Here is an 18439-nt window from a genome sequence, read left to right on the forward strand (position 1 = left end):
CATTGACACGGGGTCCACAGCAGACACGTCACTTGACACGCACTCAGGGTGTGTTTAATACGGGGTCCAGAGCCGGAACAGACACGTCACTTGACGCACCACTCAGGGTGTGTTTAATACGGGGTCTACAGCAAGGAAGACACGTCACTTGACATACCTCAGGGTGTGTTTAATACGGGGTCTAGAAGACAGGCACTCGCAGCCTTACGCAGCCAGCACGCAACACTCCCAACCAGTATAGGGGAGACCCTGCCCAGATACTCAGGGCAACCACCATCCGAGACTTCCGCATAGGTCTCAGTACACCACAATCACCCGCACACCACCACACAAGCAGTTATTCAAGGATCATAGCCCGCCCGGCTTAGTCACGAACTCGGCGAAGCCACTGTTGGAAAAGCAGGAAACCCCACACGCTTTGCGGCAGCATCAGGGAATCAACATCGCCCAACCCCTCACCCCTTTTCACCTATCAATCATCCGATTCCCGGATAGCATACGACACCGCGCCGCGGGTCGTCTTCGTCCATGCCCTTCGGCCGCGCGCTATGATTGCTGCCCTTGCATAGCTTAGCGTCGTGCAAGTCCGCCGATGACCCCATCTGCAAGCCCGTATTCAACAACACGCAGAGGTGTGCGCTGCGCGCCTTGACCCCATCTCCGCCTTCATGAGTGCACCACGTATGTCCCCAGCGTCACACATAACCTCCCCGGTGTTCCGCGGCCGACAAGAGGCCACCGCTCTACGATGATGCGGAACCCGGCGATGCCGCCAGCACGACGGGAGACTGGGCCGCACCGGGGTACATGCGATCAGTCAATGTCGGCATCGTCTGCGCTGGAAAGAATAATACCAGATTCGATTGTCGCTGCTTGCATGAGCAGACTCGGAGATCGACGTCGCGATCAGGACACCTGTATCACGAGCGGTGTCAGCGCGCTTTTAGGTGTGGGGACGTTCACTCGAGATGTACCATCGTTGAGAGCGGGCAGCGTACCTCGCAGAGCGAGGACACAGGGTCTTCAGCATCATCGCTTTCACCACGCAAGTAGTACATCCATGCACCGACCACTTATGCGCCGCGTGCTCTGTCACTCGCTTTCTCCGATGCCGCTCAGTGCAGCGCTGATTCGTTGCTTCTACGCTTCCACTCCACCGCAGGAACGACCGACGCCCCTCACGTACCCGAACACAGTCCGAGTATGGCGTGTCTGTGCCTGCATAGGAAGGACCATGGCGCAGAGGACAAACGAGAAGTGATATTAGGAACGAACACGCGGACCTCCCCATGCGGCAGGGTTGCACAGACTACAGCGGTCGCTGTCTGTGGTCTACCGACAACCCGAGACCGCAACCCAGCACTCCAACCCCAAACACTGTGCGACGCAAGCACTGCCATGCATCTCAGCAGAACATGGATCTGGCACGGCCGGATCCCGCCCCATGCGCGTCGCGCCAACAGCTAGCCCTTCGTGCTCGTCTACGTGCTCGTCTACCCGACCGCGCCCCCGCGCGGGCGTTCACATGTACCTGGAAGCCTGCTTTGGCACCAGTAGTTGCCACCATAATATTATAATAGCCCATGTAGCTGGTGCAAAGTCTGTGTATTCTGTGACCACCCATTATCTTTGTCAATTCCCCTGGTGTACTATTATATTATCGCCCCCAGAGCCTGTTAATTATTGTATTTGAGCCCAGGAGCCCCTAGCCTGGCCTGTCAATTATTGTATTTCAGTACAGAGGCCCCTGCTCTAGCCTGTCTATTATTGTATTTGAGCCCAGGAACCCCTGCTCTAGCCTGTTAATTATTGTATTTGAGCCTGGAAGCCCCTAGCCTGGCCTGTCAATTATTGTATTTCAGTACAGAGGCCCCTAGCCTGGCCTGTCAATTATTGTCTTTGAGCCCAGGAGCCCCTGCTCTAGCCTGTTAATTACTGTACATCAATGTGGAAGCTCCTGCAGTAGCCTGTCAGTGAGCCTGGTGCACAGATTGTACAATGTCATGGCCTGCCATATCGGGCACTGGCAGATTGACTGCGCAGCCACTCCGGCGCTTGTCCGATTGCTAAATCGGGCATTCCTACTCGACGCCCGCCCTAATTACCAAATTCGGAAGCGCTACTGAACGCCGGTTCGCGGCACCAATACGGCCGCGCTTATGCCGCGCGCGCGCGCGCAATGACAGCTCGCTTGATTAGCTTTGCACCGCCGCGACTCCATAGGCGACTCCATAGGCGCCTGGTTCGAGACCCCCGCACACCATTCATTTCCGTCGACGCAAACACAACATGGAAACCACACAATGATATTGAATCACCCTTGTACAAAGCTAGAACTAGGTCTGGACAGTCGAGCAAAGCTACCCCAGACGCGGCCGCTTGCTGGGGCGCTCGTGATCCATCTCGCTGCCCTCGCTCTCCTTCTGACGGCTGCGAATGCGAACATACGGCGTTATGGTCTTGCATACCCAGCTAACGTCCTCGATGGCCGCGAAGACTTCTGTGCTGTCCTCGTTCTCGTTCAGAGTCGCCCACAGCCACCAAGCCAGGGTCAGTACGACAAGGAATAGGCCGTTACAGCCGCCTCTAGCCACGACGTCCCAGTCGGAGGGATCAACGGGCTCACTTCGAGGCAGCGGCCAGGCCTCGTCGCTCGTGCGCGAGGAGGGCTGGAGGGAGATCCACCACCTCTTCCACGACACGGAGAATTGCTTCGGGGACTTGATCTTAGGGAGCTTCTCGTAGAGGCGGTGGTTCTTCATCCATAGCTTTACCTCCTCAGGGCGGAATTCCACCGCGAGGCGATTGCTAGTGTCCTTTGAGTAACGAATCAGCATTTATACCTGACACAGAAAACGCTGATACTCACCTGTCCATTGGGATAGCGAAGGGACTTCTCAAACTCCAGCCAAGAGTCTACCAGGCCCTTCCAGCGCTGGCCGCCTTCAATGAGCGCGAAGTAGCGCATCGCGTCTGTGACCCACTCCGGGATGGCAGTGGGGGTGTCGTCGTTGCTGTTCCCCGAGAGCGATGGACTCCCGGGAGAGGGCTCCGGCTCGGACTCAGAGCGAGTCGTCGTGGTCGCTGCACCCGAAGGCGTGGCGGAGCTCGAAGGCGGCGGGTTGCCCGTGACAGTCGTTGCCGCCGCCATTGCAGTGCTTGAAGGCGAGGTCGAGGTGGATGTCATGGCCGTCGTGGGTGTCGTACCGGCGGGAGTAGGTACACTAGATGAAGGGGTGCTCGACGGCTGAGTGGGGACAGCCGGAGTTAAGGGGGTAGCCTGAGTCGTTTCGTTGACCAAGCGGGAGCTTTCGTTCGCGGACAGTTCCGCAGTGCCCGACTCGTGGGCCGGCGTTGACGACGGGTCTGTGGAAGGAGAGGCATCCGTGGGTGGGCGAGGCGTCTGGGTGGGCGTGCCGTCAAGCTCGACGTGAGCGGTCTTCGTCTGAGCACTGCTCGAACACGTCGTGGGAGCGGCGTTCTGGCCACGCTTCTCCCGCTTCTGACGTGTTGTCGTGTCGCTCGCCTTCTCCTTGCCTTTCTCCTTGCCTTTGCCTTTCTTCTGGGGCTTGATCTTGGCCGCCGCCTCTCCCAAGCCCAAGGACGCGAAGAGCGCCTGGTTCCGTGCAATGTTGGCTTCCCAAAGTGCTTCGTAATCGACCGTCTCGGCGGCGTTGGCGGTCGCCTTGTTGGGAGGAGTATGGTTGGGTGCAGAGGAGCCGGGCGCATCGGGCGCGGGGGTCGGCGTCGAGGAGGTCGCACCTTCCGGCGTGGAGTCGTCCTTGGAGGCCTCCAGCCCTTCCCGGTACGCGGCCATCAGCCTGGTGGCTACGTCCGCAGCTAACAGTGCCATGAAAATCGTCAGCGGCCTTGTACCATATGGCAGAAAAACGAACGACGTACAATAGCAACTGACGACGAATTTGCTGAACGCCTGCTGTAAGTCATCCCACTGCGGAGTGGCGTTGGGAAGTTGCTTCCCAAGGTTGACCGTTTTGCCTTGATGAAGACTGGTAGAGTGTTAGGAAAGCGAATAGGCCTCACGACAACGACTGCGACTTACGAAAGGACCGCGAATTCGCCCGTATCTGGACGTGGCCCTCCGGTAAGGACAGTCGTTTTCCAGCCGATTTGCTCTTCAATCCTCACGGCTATGCCTTGCAGCGCTTTCAGAAGTAAGTCAATCATCCTGCAAAAGTGTCAGAACGAGCGACGCGCGGGCAGTAGCCAACCACGAGACTCACTCCTGGATGTTTCTAGCCGAGATCGCCAAATCTAGAGGGTCAAGGATGGTCTTGTCGTCGTCCGCGTCGTCGAAGAACGGATCCAGGCCGGCCGTGGCGGGCACCTTGTCCTGGAACTCCTTGACTTCCTTCTTCACCTCCTCCGTTTTGTCGTCCAGCATCTCCTTCGCGCGTGCGCACGCGAACTTCCACCACGCGTCCGGTGCCGCCATACCACCTGACTCGCCGTCGTCCTCGGAGTCGTCATTGTCGTCGCGGTCGCCACCACATTGGTCTTCAGCGTACTTGACCAAGTAGCTTTTGTAGTCCACGCGAATCTTCGGCATGATGCGAGCCTTGTGGAGTTTCATGTACGCTTGATACGGCTGCAGACGAGTCGGCTTCTTGGGCACGAGGTCAAGTGTCATGCCGCGCCGACCCTTCTTCTTCTTGAGGAGCTTCCCTTGTCGACGATTCCAGAACCAAGTGCCCAGTTGCTAGTAGCAAGGCTCAGTAAGTATCAAATTCATGTTGACAATTGGGAACAGGGCGTTGTGCTCACCACTTGTCTCTGCTCCTTAGATATTACATGCCCGTTCCTATCCAGCATCGACTCGCGGTACTTCTTTGTGACCGGGTCTTTCCAGAACATGTCGAAGTACTCCTGCTCAACGCGGCTCAGGAAGTTCTTCGTCCTCTCCTTGGTTTGCGCTGCATGGAACTCCGGAACTTGCTCTTCCAGCCAGTTGAGTTGGTCGTCGGGCGCCCATGGAAGACGGCCCATGGTGAGGTTAACGATGCAGCCGGCGGGAAATGGGACAAGACGAAGGGCCACGCAACCGCCCCGTTATTTTACTATGCAGCGCCGCGTCCTCTCGGGTGCCGGACACGCGATTGCCCGATACGACGCTAGTTCAACGTGCGGTGCGTATCTCATTGGCTCCCGTACGTTTCGGCCTAAAGGTGCGGGACTACATATACCCCCGATCGCGCGATCAGACCCCAGGTCCTCCCCTCTCCACTACCACCACACTGCGCTGCAGGACTCAAGCAGGACGCCCCCGCGTCGCAACCAGGTATGATCTGAACCCGTCCACCGTTGCGCACCCGCTGATTATCATGACAGGCTTAATGCGAACCCCTGCAACAGAACCCGCCCCCGTCGGGGACGACACTCTCCCCGACCTCTCGCAGCTCGCCATCTCGCCGTCTGTGAGCTCGTCGGTCCTATTCGGGGATGAAGATAACGACTTCCTCCCCGTCTCGCCTCGCCCTCCGCTATCGCCCCTCCCCGACACCCTTCTGCCGCACCCGGTGTTCACACAGGGGCTCCGCCCTGGTGGCGAATTGACCCCCGCCCGTGGGGTGACGGTGAACATTACGGTTCACGCCGCCCATGCGAGCGTCGCAGTGAATACGGCGACGCGCACCGGCGAGGTGCGCACCCCGCGATACCGTCGTCGTACCGCCGTCGCTCGGACGCCCACTGGCACGTCAACAACCTCGGGTTCGGGTGTGCATGCTCAACCCACCCCGCCCGTCACGACTACGAAGACTCAAGAGTATACTCTGCGCGGCGGTGGCAAAGTCATCGCGTGGAATCCAGCTCGTGAGTACCGATATTTTCTCTCACCTACACCCACTAATCTTCGCGGTAGTCGAGCATATCGAGCCATGCGACGCGCGTCATAGTCGCAGGTGGTACATCGTCACGGCGGGGCTGCGCGTCGGGATTTGGAAGTCCTGGCTGGCTATGGAGGATTATATAGACGTCCCGGGAAAGTGTTACCAGTCTTATGAGCACCGCGACGAGGCCGAGAAGGACTACTACGAAGCCAAGCGAGACGGTCGTGTTCGCCTGCTCATTAAGTAGTCGATCGAATTTATGGCTGTCCCACTATGGCCGAGTTTCTTCATGTAGCCTGCGCTAGTATATATTGATTGCTATATCATGGTCCTTGCCTCGATTGCATTCCAAAAAGGCGAGGATACTCGAAAGGCGGCGGCGGTAAGTGCGTAAGTGCACTCAGTCTGGCAGTAGTAGAATGGTCTTGTTTGTTGGTACGAAACCTCGAGTTATGCGGCTATGAGCAGCCTAGTACATGAGCACCTGAGACTTGTATTTGCCGACTCAAGTCCTAAAGCACAAACAGATGTCGCGGGCACGCCGGGTACTATACGAGTCAGGCTTGAGTCGACCTTGATGTCCTAGTAATAAATATCAATGGCGGCGAACTTGTTTTGTGCCATCGCGCAGGACCGACAATCATTTTTGAGATTGCATGCACAGAAGTTGCTTCGAGGCTGTCTAATTGTATCCTGCTAATGTTCACCGTAGTTCCCATTGCTTGAGAATGTTGTTGAGCGAGGCGACAGCACGTGGTGCGCGAATTCGAATTGTTGGCAGTAATCTGGTCTTCGAGTCCGGACTGTATTCTCGCGCCGCCGCCGCCACCCCAGTGAGCCTCAAAACTTGTAACACTGCAGCAGAAATATTTAGAGCGAGATGCTAACGCAATATATAAGAGATAGAGAAACGTCCAAGAGATGTACTATATATACAATGACAACATTGCGTAGAGCTGGGTGCTAGATGTCGGTGAGGCAGGCAGCTGGAATGCGCGAACACTGAATGCAGGTGTAAAGTAGCGCCGCTGCGCGTCTGCGATGCTGCCGAACTCTTGCTTTCCCCAACCACCTCACACACCTCATCCAGGCTTTACGCACCATGCAAGGCAACAAAAAACGAGTCGGTTCCCATACTGGATCGTCTAAAAAGTCCTCGAAGAAGATTCATTTTCAGACGATTGAACATTCTACGGCACCTTCAGCAGCAGCCGAGTCCAGTACTACGTGCGAAGTCCCGGTCCATAACTTCGTCTACCAAGCATCAGGGCATGGTAGACTCAATCACAAAACAACCCACCACCTAGTAGCTCCTCATCCCGCAGAGGGCATATTTTCTAAACTCCCGGCGCGCGGCGCAGACAACATGGACCCAGTGAGCCTGCTGGAAGTGTTTCCGATGGAGGAAGACTCTCAGTCCGCCGAACAGCTCGCACAGGACTCAGATGCTGCCAATAAGAAGAAGCGTGTTCGCAGCGATTTGAAGGCGGCGGTAAGAGCTCATATATATAACTCAGTTCTCTCTGATTCTGGGATTGTTTAGAGTAAGGTCCAAGAGTGGCTACCATTCAGAAGCGAGTTCCTCGACGAGCTCCTTCTCTTTGAAGGCTGCGAGGACTCTGTGGAAGATGGGGCGGTATTTTGTACTGCTTGCCAATCGCCCGGGGCCACGCTGCGATGTACAGACTGCTTCACACGCGATCTGCTATATTGCAAAGACTGCATCGTCCAACGGCATGAGGCAGATCTCCCTCTGCACCGGATCGAGGTAAGCCCATTTCTAATTTACTCATAGTTGAAGCGGTGCAGGGAAACAAAGAGCTAATACCCGTATAGGAGTGGGAGGGCGAGCATTTCGTTCGGAGGACGCTACGTGATCTTGGTGCGGTCGTTCAGCTGGGCCACAAGGACCATGTGTGTAAGGCGCCATCTGAAGATACCCGTCGCGTCGTGGTCGCCGATGTCAAGGGCGTACAAGCGGTCGAAGTGCGGTTCTGCGAATGCTTCGACACAAGCGGTGATTTCATACGAGAATGGACACAGCTTCTCCGCCGGGGATGGTTTCCTGCAACCACCAATCGCCCCGCTACCGCGTTCACATTCCAGCTGCTCGACACATTTCAGGAGCTCAACTTCCAAGGCAAGACAAATCTGTACGATTTCTGGAAGACTATAGAACGTTTGACCGACAACTCCGGCGCGCACACATTTGTAAGCTCTCCGTTTGGATCGTGTACGTATGGCTAACGTCCGCATTAGAATCGCTACCAGCAAATGTCACACGTCGTACGTTTATGGCGTCATCTTACGATGCTCAAGCGATTCGGTCGAGGTCATGACCCAGACGGGCCGGACAAAACCAAAGTAGGCGATTTGGCACTCGAATGCGCGGCATGTCCGCATCCTGGGAAGAACCTCCCGGACGGCTGGGCCGACGCGCCGCCCGATGTCAGGTATGGTTTGAGCTAGCTTCTCGTACATTGCAACTGATCTGTAAGTATACGTGACCTCTACCGGTCCCCGGTATCCCGCAAGTACTCTGGACCGGGCTGTATTGCTCGGCGTACTCGTAGGATGGTGGGGTTGGTAGAAGTCAACCCCACCAGACGCCCAAGGCCCGAACCTTGGGGCGTCGTACGCTTACGTAAGATACATGATGTAGCACATCTAATCTAAGGGCGCCTATGCGCCCTGGGTCTCCGAGAACCTCGGAGACATCGGTCTCCTTTACTGATGACGGTTACTCGTCCTCCGCGCACGACCTAGCAAGGTCTGGTTATGATAGAACCGACGGGTTCTCACACTCTCCCCCCCTAGACCCGTGGTGGGGTCTCAAAATTAATATACAATGAGGAAGGGCCACAACTCGGAGTGGTGGTAGCACAGTATAATACACGGATCCTCTGCGCTGCACTCGCAGAGGCCCTATAATACAAGGGTGCGGCGATGAGGCCGCTTTTATATGTACACTAGGCGCATCGCATTCGACACCCTAGGAGGACGAGCGTCGTCCATGCCCTGAGTACTGACTCGCGACGGGGGCACGCCGTCCGAGCGGTGCTTCGCGAAGTGTCCGCGGGGAAGGGTGGACGCTACTGCGTCCTGCACCAATATATACACCATGACGCTGGTGCGACGTCTGGGCGGATGAAGGTACCAGGCAGTACTGGTGGGTATGGACGCATTCGTCCGGGTATATGGGGCTTCAGGACTCTTCGTCCATCTGCTCCGTGTGGTTACCACCCTCCGGGGCTGCGGCATCCCCCTCAGGCTCTTGTCGCGCCGCGTTGTGGGCGATGTTGTCGACCGTCTTAGCCGACTGATTGACGTCCATCTGAGTGGGCGCGGCGGGGTTTGGCACCGGGGTTGGTGCGGTTGCGGGTGCGGGTGCGGGAGCGGGTGCGGGCGCGGGTGCGGGCGCGACGGCTGGCGCGACGATCGGTGCGGCGGGTAAGAAGGCGAGTGCGGGGTTAACCGCCAAGCCGCGCATGCCGAGCGAGGCTATGGGCGGTACGGGGCCCGCGCTCGTGGCCGAGACGATCCCGGGGAACGCCAGGACATTGGTGTTGGCGTCCAAACCCGCCTGCTGAGCACGAGCACGGTGCGCCGGACGTTGGAACAGGTCGGCTAAGGCGACCGTGAGCCCCCGGGACGCATACCAGTGTGCGACGTGGAAGACGGTCAGGTCGTCGTCGTCGAGCGACCCCGTGTAGTACGCATGAGAGTACGGGCCCTGGGGCTGCAACTGCCAGTGCTGCAGGATGTGCCGATACAGTCCCGGCACCGAGAACAGTGCGGTCGCCAGCGTGACCCAGCGTGCCCGCTCCGGTACTCCACGGTTCCGTGCGATCGGGTTCCGCGCGTACATGAAGAACTGCGCTGAGACCAGTGTCGGTCCGCCATCCTGCGCGCGCTCCATCCACACAGGGATGCGGTCCTGATAGGACCTCCACCATTCGCGGTGAGCTTCCGGTGGGTCGGTGGTGCGCGGCTGCTGTCGACGAGGTCCGTTCAGGTCTTGCTCCGGGCGAGTCGTCTTCATGACGTTCGGAGGTATGCCTGGACGGCGTCCAGTGGGAGGCGGCAGATGCAAGGTGTCCGCGAACTCCATGCCTGGAGGAGTGTACGCCGCCGGGTGCATGATGGTCGGCAGGTAGGGAGCCTTGTCCGGGTTCCGCCACGCGTCTGCGAGGGCACGGATACCCTGGACACCCTGCAACGCCGAATTCCTCTGAACTTGCTGAAGCAAGTGCTTGATTCGGGCGCGCGCCTGACCCATATCGGTCGCCGTGGCCCTCAGCAGCCGCTGAGCATCCTCCGGGGTGACGGGTACAAAGTCGTACCAATGGTCCGCCTCGCGAGGATTAGAGTCCTCAGGGACTGCGAGCATATGGTACGGCCATCCGGTGATCCTAGGACGCGGAAAGCGTCCATCACTCGAATAGTTGGGTGGCCTTGGTGGCGGGGCCAACGGGGTCCCATACACCGCGTTCTGTCGCACCTTACGTGCTGCCTTCTTCTTAATGTATTTTTCGTCGAAGAGATCCTCTTCGTCGTCCCCAGAGGACAATTCCTCGAAGTCTTGGAAGTCCACGGTGGGACCCGATCCAGTGGCCGCATGCCGACTCGACAACCCCGACGCTTCCGGTGCAGACGCCGGCGGCGTCGAATCGGTCGCCCGGTGCGGGGCCCTTGAAGGACCCGCCGTCCGGGACATTGGAGACGACCCCATCATAGACATGGGCTCATCCCGATCCCTCGACGGACCCAACTCGGTCGAACAAGGCACCATCGAGGACGGTCGGCGTGGACTATTGTCCTGCGCCGACCGTGACGATCTCACTGGATACCCCCGTTCCGGCGACTCAGGGAAGTCGGGGTGACCAGGCGGCACTGCGGGGACCCGCCTAGCTTGGTTGGGCCGAGTCTGGCTCGCACGAGCCCGGAGACGATTCTCGTCATTGAGCATCTCCCGGGCCTGGTTGCGTTCCGACCGATATCGGTCGCGGTCCTGACAAAGAGTCGTCGTTTCCGCCCGTGCGGCATTGAGCTCCTGCTCCAGCTCAGCGTTGATTCGAGCGCGTTCGCGGAGCGAGGTGGCTTCTGCCAATGCTGCTCGGAGCTGCCGCTCCAAGTCCTCTACTTGCTGCGTATGCTCGGCGCGGTTCTCTCCCTCCCTGGAGCGTGCATGCTCCTCGAAATAACCCCAAAACTGCGACTGCAGTTGGGTTTGGACCGCCGTCAACGCGTTCCTGAACGAGGAGTCGTTCATCGCCGCCTGGTAGTGTCGCACGAACTCCGTGCAACAGCTGCATCCGGCCGAGTGCGCCACAAGAAGGTGGTGATTGGGGACCGCTGCCCACGACATACCCGGAATGGGCATAAGCGGGGGCATTCCAGGGGGCAGGAACGGCGCTGCGTTTGACCGGTCGGGCCCTGGCATGCTCGACGATGCGGGCGCGTGAGCATATTGCACCGTTGGGTGCAGTGCGGCCGAGGATACTGTTGGCGGCGACTGGTGCTGGTAGGGGAGCGGTGCCCCGTACGGGGAGGCGTACGCGTGCGGGAACCCGCCTTGCGCCGGCGCCTGGAACTGGCAGAAGACTCTCGGATTTGGTATGTAACCGGGAGGCTGGTTATCAGATTTGTTATCGGAGCTCTGATGCCGTACTGACTATTCTCTTCCAGGTGAATTCCTTCTCCATGCGTTGGAAGTCGCAAACATTATGCGTGCAAACCAGCGCCGGACGTTCAACAAATACTCCGCGATGTTTGATCCTAACGTCGTTAACCAGTGGGAAGCCATGGTTCGAACGTGGGAAGAAGACACCAGCAGCCCAGACCCGTATGAGGAGCCCGCTGCATGTGAGTTACCGGCCGCCTCTGCAAGACGATCGCTGATCCCACAATTCACAGCCATCTCGTATGCGACCACAAAGAAGCAACTCAACGAAGAAGAGGCAATCGAGGCTCGTCAAGGGGTATTCCCGTCCCATGACGTTACCCCGGGCGTGTTCCTGCAACTCGGACTGGAAATCGAGGATCAACAGTGCGTACAGCCCAACAGTTCTGATTGGTGGCTTGCGAATACCTGCTGACTCGACCTGGTCGTATTTTAGACGAGCACTGACCGTGCGGGCGGCGTCTGGAACCAGCATTTCGGAGCTAGCCGGCCAGCAAGAAAAGCGCAACGTTCTGATGCGGCGAATAGACTCATGGCAGGCTATGCAAGACGTACACATGCCTGTGGCCACCCCCTTACGCGCGTCCCCTTCCGACCCGTCCTCCACGACACAACTGCCCACTGGCACGGTTCCTAAGGCCGAACACATCAAACTGTGGCTTCCATCTATGCTTCCCGCTCCCCTCCTTGCCATCGACTCTCTCAAGGGCCTCCGGCAGAAGGAGGCCCGCCTCCGGCACGCCCAGCTCTCTGATAGCCTTGACGACATCCGCCGCATGCGACGTGTATTGGCCGCCATCGCAGACTACAACAAAACGAACGTCGCCGGGTCAGGTCAGCGCGCGACCACTCGCATGCAGGAGCTGTACGCGCGTTTCCGCGCTAAGGAACGTCGCGCAGTCAACCGATACCGGGCTGCACGCGCTGCGATGCAGGTACTCCAACCTGACGGCGACTGGACATCTATCTACCGTCCGCTCCTCGACGACGACCTGCGCGGGCCTCGCAAGCAGGACGACGACCTCGACGGTGTGTTCGCGAGCGAAGGACGTTACCAAATCAGCTGGATTTGGTTGACTCCCAATGCGAACAAGAACCCCTCTGACGACGAAGCAACGCGCCCCGCGACTGCTGACAAGTTCTCCGCGAGCATGCGCACTGAATGGGCGCGTAGTCGAGCTCGCGCGCACCGTTGGGAGGAGGAGGAGCAACTGCTCCTGGAGGAGATGCGCCGCGTGATCGTGTTTTTCGCGTGGCGTGCATCCTGGTGGCGCGAGCAGGCGGGATGTCGGGAGGGCCTGAGCGAACGGTTAGGTCGAGGCTTGGCCATCTACGCGAGGCGACAGGCCACTTGCTTTGAGGGCCTCGCGACAAGGTGCGGAGCTCGGTGGTACTCCTATCTCAAAACACGCGGCGCTGTGCCCGAGTGGCTTCAGCGTTACGCGGCTGTTGCAGTGCCATATCATCCGCGGAGGTCGCTCGCAAAAATGCTTCGTGAATACGCTCTACACGACGCGGCACCGGGTGATGCAGATTCGTCGGCTTGCGACGACGACCACGACGATGACGGCTACACATCTGGGCTCGATTAGCACTATGTCATATTTACTAGTAGATGCTATGTGATTAACTATGCTTCTTGTTCTCAGCCGACCGCTTCCAGTCCTGTCAATAATAGAAGTCTGCACACACGACACAAGTATCTCCAAGGCTGATATGGGATTGCGTGCGTCGACGGAAATGAATGGTGCGCGGGGGTCTCGAACCAGGCACCGCTGTAGGCGCCTATGGAGTCGCCGCGGTGCAAAGCTAATCAAGCGAGCTGTCATTGCGCGCGCGGCATAAGCGCGGCCGTATTGGTGCCACGAACCGGCGTTCAGTAGCGCTTCCGAATTTGGTAATTAGGGCGGGTGTCGAGTAGGAATGCCCGATTTAGCAATCGGACAAGCGCCGGAGTGGCTGCGCGGTCAATCTGCCAGTGCCCGATATGGCAGGCCATGACATTGTACAATCTGTGCACCAGGCTCACTGACAGGCTACTGCAGGAGCTTCCACATTGATGTACAGTAATTAACAGGCTAGAGCAGGGGTTCCTGGGCTCAAATACAATAATAGACAGGCTAGAGCAGGGGCCTCTGTACTGAAATACAATAATTGACAGGCAAGGCTAGGGGCTCCTGGGCTCAAATACAATAATTAACAGGCTCTGGGGGTGATAATATAATAGTACACCAGGGGAATTGACAAAGATAATGGGTGGTCACAGAATACACAGACTTTGCACCAGCTACATGGGCTATTATAATATTATGGTGGCAACTACTGGTGGACGTTCAGACGTCCCCGCGGTCGTCCTGGGCTCTCCTGGAACTCCCGCCACGTTGCTACGCATTTGAGGAGTGGTCAGAGGGATCGCGGTACGCGGGGTAGCCCGGCGGTGTAAGTGGGCGGACATCGCGCCAGTTGCGCTTGCTGATGGCGCAGATTCTCTTAGGTAGTGCGCCGGAACGTCTCCATAGTGAGTGGGGTGCGCGCGGGGTAGCGTGGTGGGATAGCAGGCAGGTGGAGGGCGAGGAAAGCAGAGGAGAGGAGAGGAGGGAGGGGTACGCGCGTGTATGTGTGCGGCTAGACGCCGGGTCGCGTACGACGCAATAAGAAGCCGTTCGCGTTGGCGCAAGGATCGACCATAATTTAGCAATTGTTTTGTACCGTAGGACGAACAGCGGTATCAAATAATGGTACGCATACAATGTACTCCGAAAACATCGGAAACCGGGCTGTAATCAGGCACTATGTTTCAACGTTTAAGCTGCGGGGGCCCAAAAGTATTGTACATAGAATATTGTATTTATTCACTATCAAAGAGAGACTGGCTGAGTGGTTAACCGTGTAAGCTGGCATGTTTACGGCGTGGGTTCGAATCCTCGTCATGCTTTTTTTTCTGCCGGGCGGATGGCGATTGCGCCGCACGGATAATTGTTTCAATAATCGAGCGGATTATCTTGTTCTATACTCAACATGATCTCTACGAATCGAGCCGGGGCATCGGGGATAATCGAACGCGCATCAAAGGTACGTAGTTCGGTCATTAACGGAAGGCGGATGTAAACCAAGATTTACATTAAAAGATGGCACTTAATTATCGAACTAAAAACAGACTGCGAGGACATGATCATTGTTTCTGGAGCCCGATGCGAGGGATTCGGCGTCAGAGTCTTCGGCGTCATCCTCATCGCTGTCGTCCGTTGCGACACTATCTCCACCAGAGTCGTCCGAGTTGCTAGCATGGGCGTCACTAGTCGTATAATGGCTCTCTTGGACCTCTCTGTATGCAAGGAGCTCGTCTTCACCGAGCTGCAGAACATCGGTGGCCATCCTACCGGAATGTGCAGAATCAGTACAATACCCGACATACACCCCAAATGGGCACCGGTGCGTACTTTGTGCGTGTGGTGAATACGAGGTCTCCAAGCACTTGCGTCGAAGTGAACAGTGGGGCCCCCACGCCCTCCTCAATAGGCTCAAACTGTGGTGTCGAATCGAAGATGATACCCGCCGGCACCGAGGTGGGATACTTCTCCGACGACCAGAATCCGGTTGGAATATTGCAGTCGTGAGCGGAACCGTTGTTGCCGTCGAATTGCAACAGGAAGAACCAAAGCGGTGGGTATACCTGCTCAGTGGCATGCACGCTCATCGTGATGGTCGTCTCAGTGAAATATACTCGGTACCGGGCTAGACATCCATATCAGCGACCGAAACACACACAGGCAGAACGGACGCACCTATACCGATGTACCGGTATTGTCCTTGAAGGACAGATAGATCCGGTAGTGCACGCATCATCCTCGAGGCAGCATCGAATCCGTCCAGCACGCATACACGTTGCCAAATCAGAAGTGTTGTATTCACGGGAATGCAGGAAGATTGGTATCTGAGGGGTTGATTCAGATGAACTAGATCGAGGTACAAGCAGCTCGGATATTGCTCTCACCTCTTCCATCTTGTCTGGCCCCCGCCCGTGCCTAGCTCGAATTCGATGCACATCTCGTCAAGGTCCGATTCCGGGATATCGAGCCATTTAACCATGCTCAACCTCTGGTCAAAATCACGGCCTTCTGCCCTCGTGAGCTGACTGGCGAGACCGCTCGATTGGTGTACTTTGCGGCGACTCACCTTGCCTGGGACTGGGAAGTGCAAGTGGTACACCCCGCATTGTTACAGTGACCTCGAACCCGGGATCTTGTGCAGATAGACAGGTCCAATCTTCGTCAAAGCTCTTGTGTCCCAGCCACACTCCGAGTGGATACCGTGAATAGTCAGCAATATGCTCCCAAATACACCACCATGAGCGACCTGGGAGCAGGTAGGACATGTATGCTCCAGAGGAACTCAGGATGGATGATAACCAATGCTGCACCAGAGTGTTCACGTGTGCACATGCAATGGCACGAAGAACTGACACGGTAGTCAGCAATCACACTTCCAGGGAATCGTTTGCATGCCGTACGTTCTATCCTGCACATCCTATCTTCTTGCGCAGCCGGGACATCTATTATCTGTGTGAAAGTATATTGAGAGTGGGCGCATGATGAGGGAAATGATTCTTACCCCAGGATTGTCTGTCTTCTCAAGTGCGAGGGGATCCCGAACCCATTTGATACGGCCTCCACGGCGGTGATCAACTACAACCTCGTCTGATCTGATGGTATGGATATCTTTCCTTGTATCCTGCATGGTCATGACATATGGGCGGTAAGTCAGTAGACCTGGTGGTTCTGTAGCAGGTTCATCATACCAAATATGAACGCATGGGCAACAGTCGACGCAGATCCACCTGAGTTTCAACATGGTTGATGGCCATCTGCCTCCGATACATTCAGAACTCGACCACATCCTCTGGATCACTGGTTGAGTTGAGGGATACATACACAAATCGCTGCCTCCTTTATAGATCTCGTCAGCTTCGTAGCAGTATCAGGGACATCTAGGCTACGTGCCATTTGCAGGTACATTCGTAACTTCCTGGTTCCACGCAAGGAGCTTAGATGTCCCGTAAAGGGAATGTAGTCTATCGAAGAACAGTTCAGCCGCGTCGGAGACAGGGATTGAATATTGGCCATTGTGAGTGATAGGGATATGTCGCCGTACCTTCCGTCACAATGTACGCAGCCTGGCCTAGACCTCCCGGACGGGAGTATCCCATGACACTCAGGATATTAGAGTGGCTGCATATATCATTAATGAGGCACGACCCCGGATAGAGCAATATTGACGTACAAGATTCGCCGGGCGAATTTGAGGGCCTCTATGAACAGCAGATCGTCTTGATCAGGATACACGTGCACCACCACCTTCGTTCCGGTCAGGTCACCCGCGGCCTTCACGACGCCACGGTGGCGGGATACACGTCCAGTCCGTGGCCAAGAATTCGCCTGAACGAGCGTATTTTCGTCTCTGCGCTGCGTAATGGTGGTGTCCCATGGCTTGTGCGAGTCGACGATGGGTTCCAGTAAGGCGATGTTTTCGCGGGCAAAGAGGCGCAACTGACACCGCCGAGTATCAGCATGACATCGAGTAGAGATATGGACCTGCGTCTTTACATCTCCGTCGAACGTCACATTCCCCCCCACACGATGCGCAAGGTCTGAGATGTCGGTGCGGATGACCCTGGTCTCTCCTAGTACAGCGTCTCCGACACGTGCTGAGTCGTCGATGTGCTGCATTAGACGGAGATTACCGCTCGTCAGCGTGTTCATGCTGTCGTCAATGGTGAGCGCAGCCCGCATCTAGCGACAATCGTGACATCAGTGGTCTTGAGCGCGAAGCGAACAGCTCGGACTATACCATGAATATACCGAAGGAGTCGTTGAGCCTCGTGGTCAGCACCTCGACCTGGTCCGCGATCTCGTCACGGCTTAACACAAAGCGAATGCGATCTCGCATTCTCGGGCGCAGGCGGCGGTCCATCAAGCTCTCGATGTCTTGTAGGTTCCTTGTGTTAGGTTGTGCGCGATAAGAATGACATAGAGATTGCATATGGGACGACTCACCGCAGGAACATCGTGACATACTCCTTGAGCCCCGTGTCGCTGCTCCCATTTTTGAGCTGCTGGTATACTGCAAGTACGAAGTCCGCAGCACGCTTGGCGAGAGCGCGGCAGTCGTCCCGAGTGTCTTTGATATCCTAAGTGAAGCGCAGATTACCACAGATGCATACGAGTGTGGACGGAGTGTACGGACCTTTGCTTTCTTCGCGATACTGAGTGCGCAGCTAACGGCGGTACTGAGCCCCGGGATGGGAATTTTGTCCGCTGCGAGGTTCGCGATTTCGAGCGCCTTAATCGACGTCTCAAGGAGCTCCATAACGGACGGAGGTCAGAGGTACTCAGAGTGCGAGATAGAGGGGGTGTTAGCACGATGGCGGCGAGTCTACAGATGGGGGAGTGGGTATAAAAGGGCACCAGCGGCTTGGGGCCGGTGCGCAGAGGTGTATTAGGGTTTAGAAGACATCACCTCACGTTCCCCGAGGCTGTACGAGAACCCACGTTGTGGCAGGGTTCTTCCAGGAATGACCTGGGGGCGCTGGAGCGTCGCTATTTGCATCCTGGTACTTCTCTGTTAGCTAACGCGGACCGCCGCTCGCACTGAAGGCGGTGCTTGGCAATGAAAGGCGGCAGTATCTTAGGCATGTGGGCATGGGTCTATCAACCGCCGCTGACCGGTCTCCCGAGTAATACTAGCAGAGCTACTAGCTGTCGCTGTGTGAGCCGCCAGCTAACCACACCAAGGTTATGCTCCTAGTCTTTCGTAGAGTCGACGGCCTCGTCGTGGCGCCTCCCCGCACACCGCCATGTGCACGTTGAGCGTGACAATGTCAGCTCCTCCGCTCGTCCTGGGCGCCATA

The 18439-nt window shown here is 57.0% G+C and overlaps 6 protein-coding genes across 6 annotated transcripts; 3 read left to right on the forward strand and 3 right to left on the reverse strand.

Annotated features, from left to right (window-relative positions):
* Positions 1-2537: 2537 nt before the first annotated feature.
* Positions 2538-2989, reverse strand: TRAVEDRAFT_107363 (uncharacterized protein; the record flags this gene model as incomplete). The annotated part of the gene is made up of 2 exons (XM_008047212.1): positions 2538-2816; positions 2870-2989. Coding segments are annotated over 2 exons (399 nt in total), but the record flags the coding sequence as incomplete, so codon positions are not given.
* Positions 2990-5080: 2091 nt separating this feature from the next.
* On the forward strand, positions 5081-6096 carry TRAVEDRAFT_54294 (uncharacterized protein; the record flags this gene model as incomplete). Its single annotated transcript, XM_008047213.1, has 4 exons — positions 5081-5168; positions 5267-5299; positions 5350-5832; positions 5882-6096. The coding sequence occupies 4 exons, from the start codon at positions 5081-5083 to the stop codon at positions 6094-6096; spliced, it is 819 nt and encodes a 272-aa protein (XP_008045404.1).
* Positions 6097-7395: 1299 nt separating this feature from the next.
* Positions 7396-8318, forward strand: TRAVEDRAFT_136634 (uncharacterized protein; the record flags this gene model as incomplete). The annotated part of the gene is made up of 3 exons (XM_008047214.1): positions 7396-7617; positions 7686-8060; positions 8109-8318. Coding segments are annotated over 3 exons (807 nt in total), but the record flags the coding sequence as incomplete, so codon positions are not given.
* Positions 8319-9054: 736 nt separating this feature from the next.
* On the reverse strand, positions 9055-11292 carry TRAVEDRAFT_54296 (uncharacterized protein; the record flags this gene model as incomplete). The annotated part of the gene is made up of 1 exon (XM_008047215.1): positions 9055-11292. The coding sequence occupies one exon, from the start codon at positions 11290-11292 to the stop codon at positions 9055-9057; it is 2238 nt and encodes a 745-aa protein (XP_008045406.1).
* A 283-nt stretch (positions 11293-11575) lies between these two features.
* TRAVEDRAFT_54297 (uncharacterized protein) lies at positions 11576-13124 on the forward strand (the record flags this gene model as incomplete). Its single annotated transcript, XM_008047216.1, has 3 exons — positions 11576-11714; positions 11766-11898; positions 11969-13124. 3 exons carry the CDS (start codon positions 11576-11578, stop codon positions 13122-13124), a joined length of 1428 nt encoding a protein of 475 aa, XP_008045407.1.
* A 1555-nt stretch (positions 13125-14679) lies between these two features.
* TRAVEDRAFT_54298 (uncharacterized protein) lies at positions 14680-17898 on the reverse strand (the record flags this gene model as incomplete). The annotated part of the gene is made up of 10 exons (XM_008047217.1): positions 14680-14908; positions 14973-15267; positions 15318-15466; positions 15527-15647; positions 16684-16760; positions 16813-17078; positions 17136-17321; positions 17380-17527; positions 17586-17719; positions 17776-17898. 10 exons carry the CDS (start codon positions 17896-17898, stop codon positions 14680-14682), a joined length of 1728 nt encoding a protein of 575 aa, XP_008045408.1.
* Between the last annotated feature and the right edge of the window lie 541 nt (positions 17899-18439).

The sequence above is a fragment of the Trametes versicolor genome (assembly GCF_000271585.1).
Source record: "Trametes versicolor FP-101664 SS1 unplaced genomic scaffold TRAVEscaffold_16, whole genome shotgun sequence".
In the NCBI taxonomy this organism is placed as follows: Eukaryota; Fungi; Basidiomycota; class Agaricomycetes; order Polyporales; family Polyporaceae; genus Trametes; species Trametes versicolor.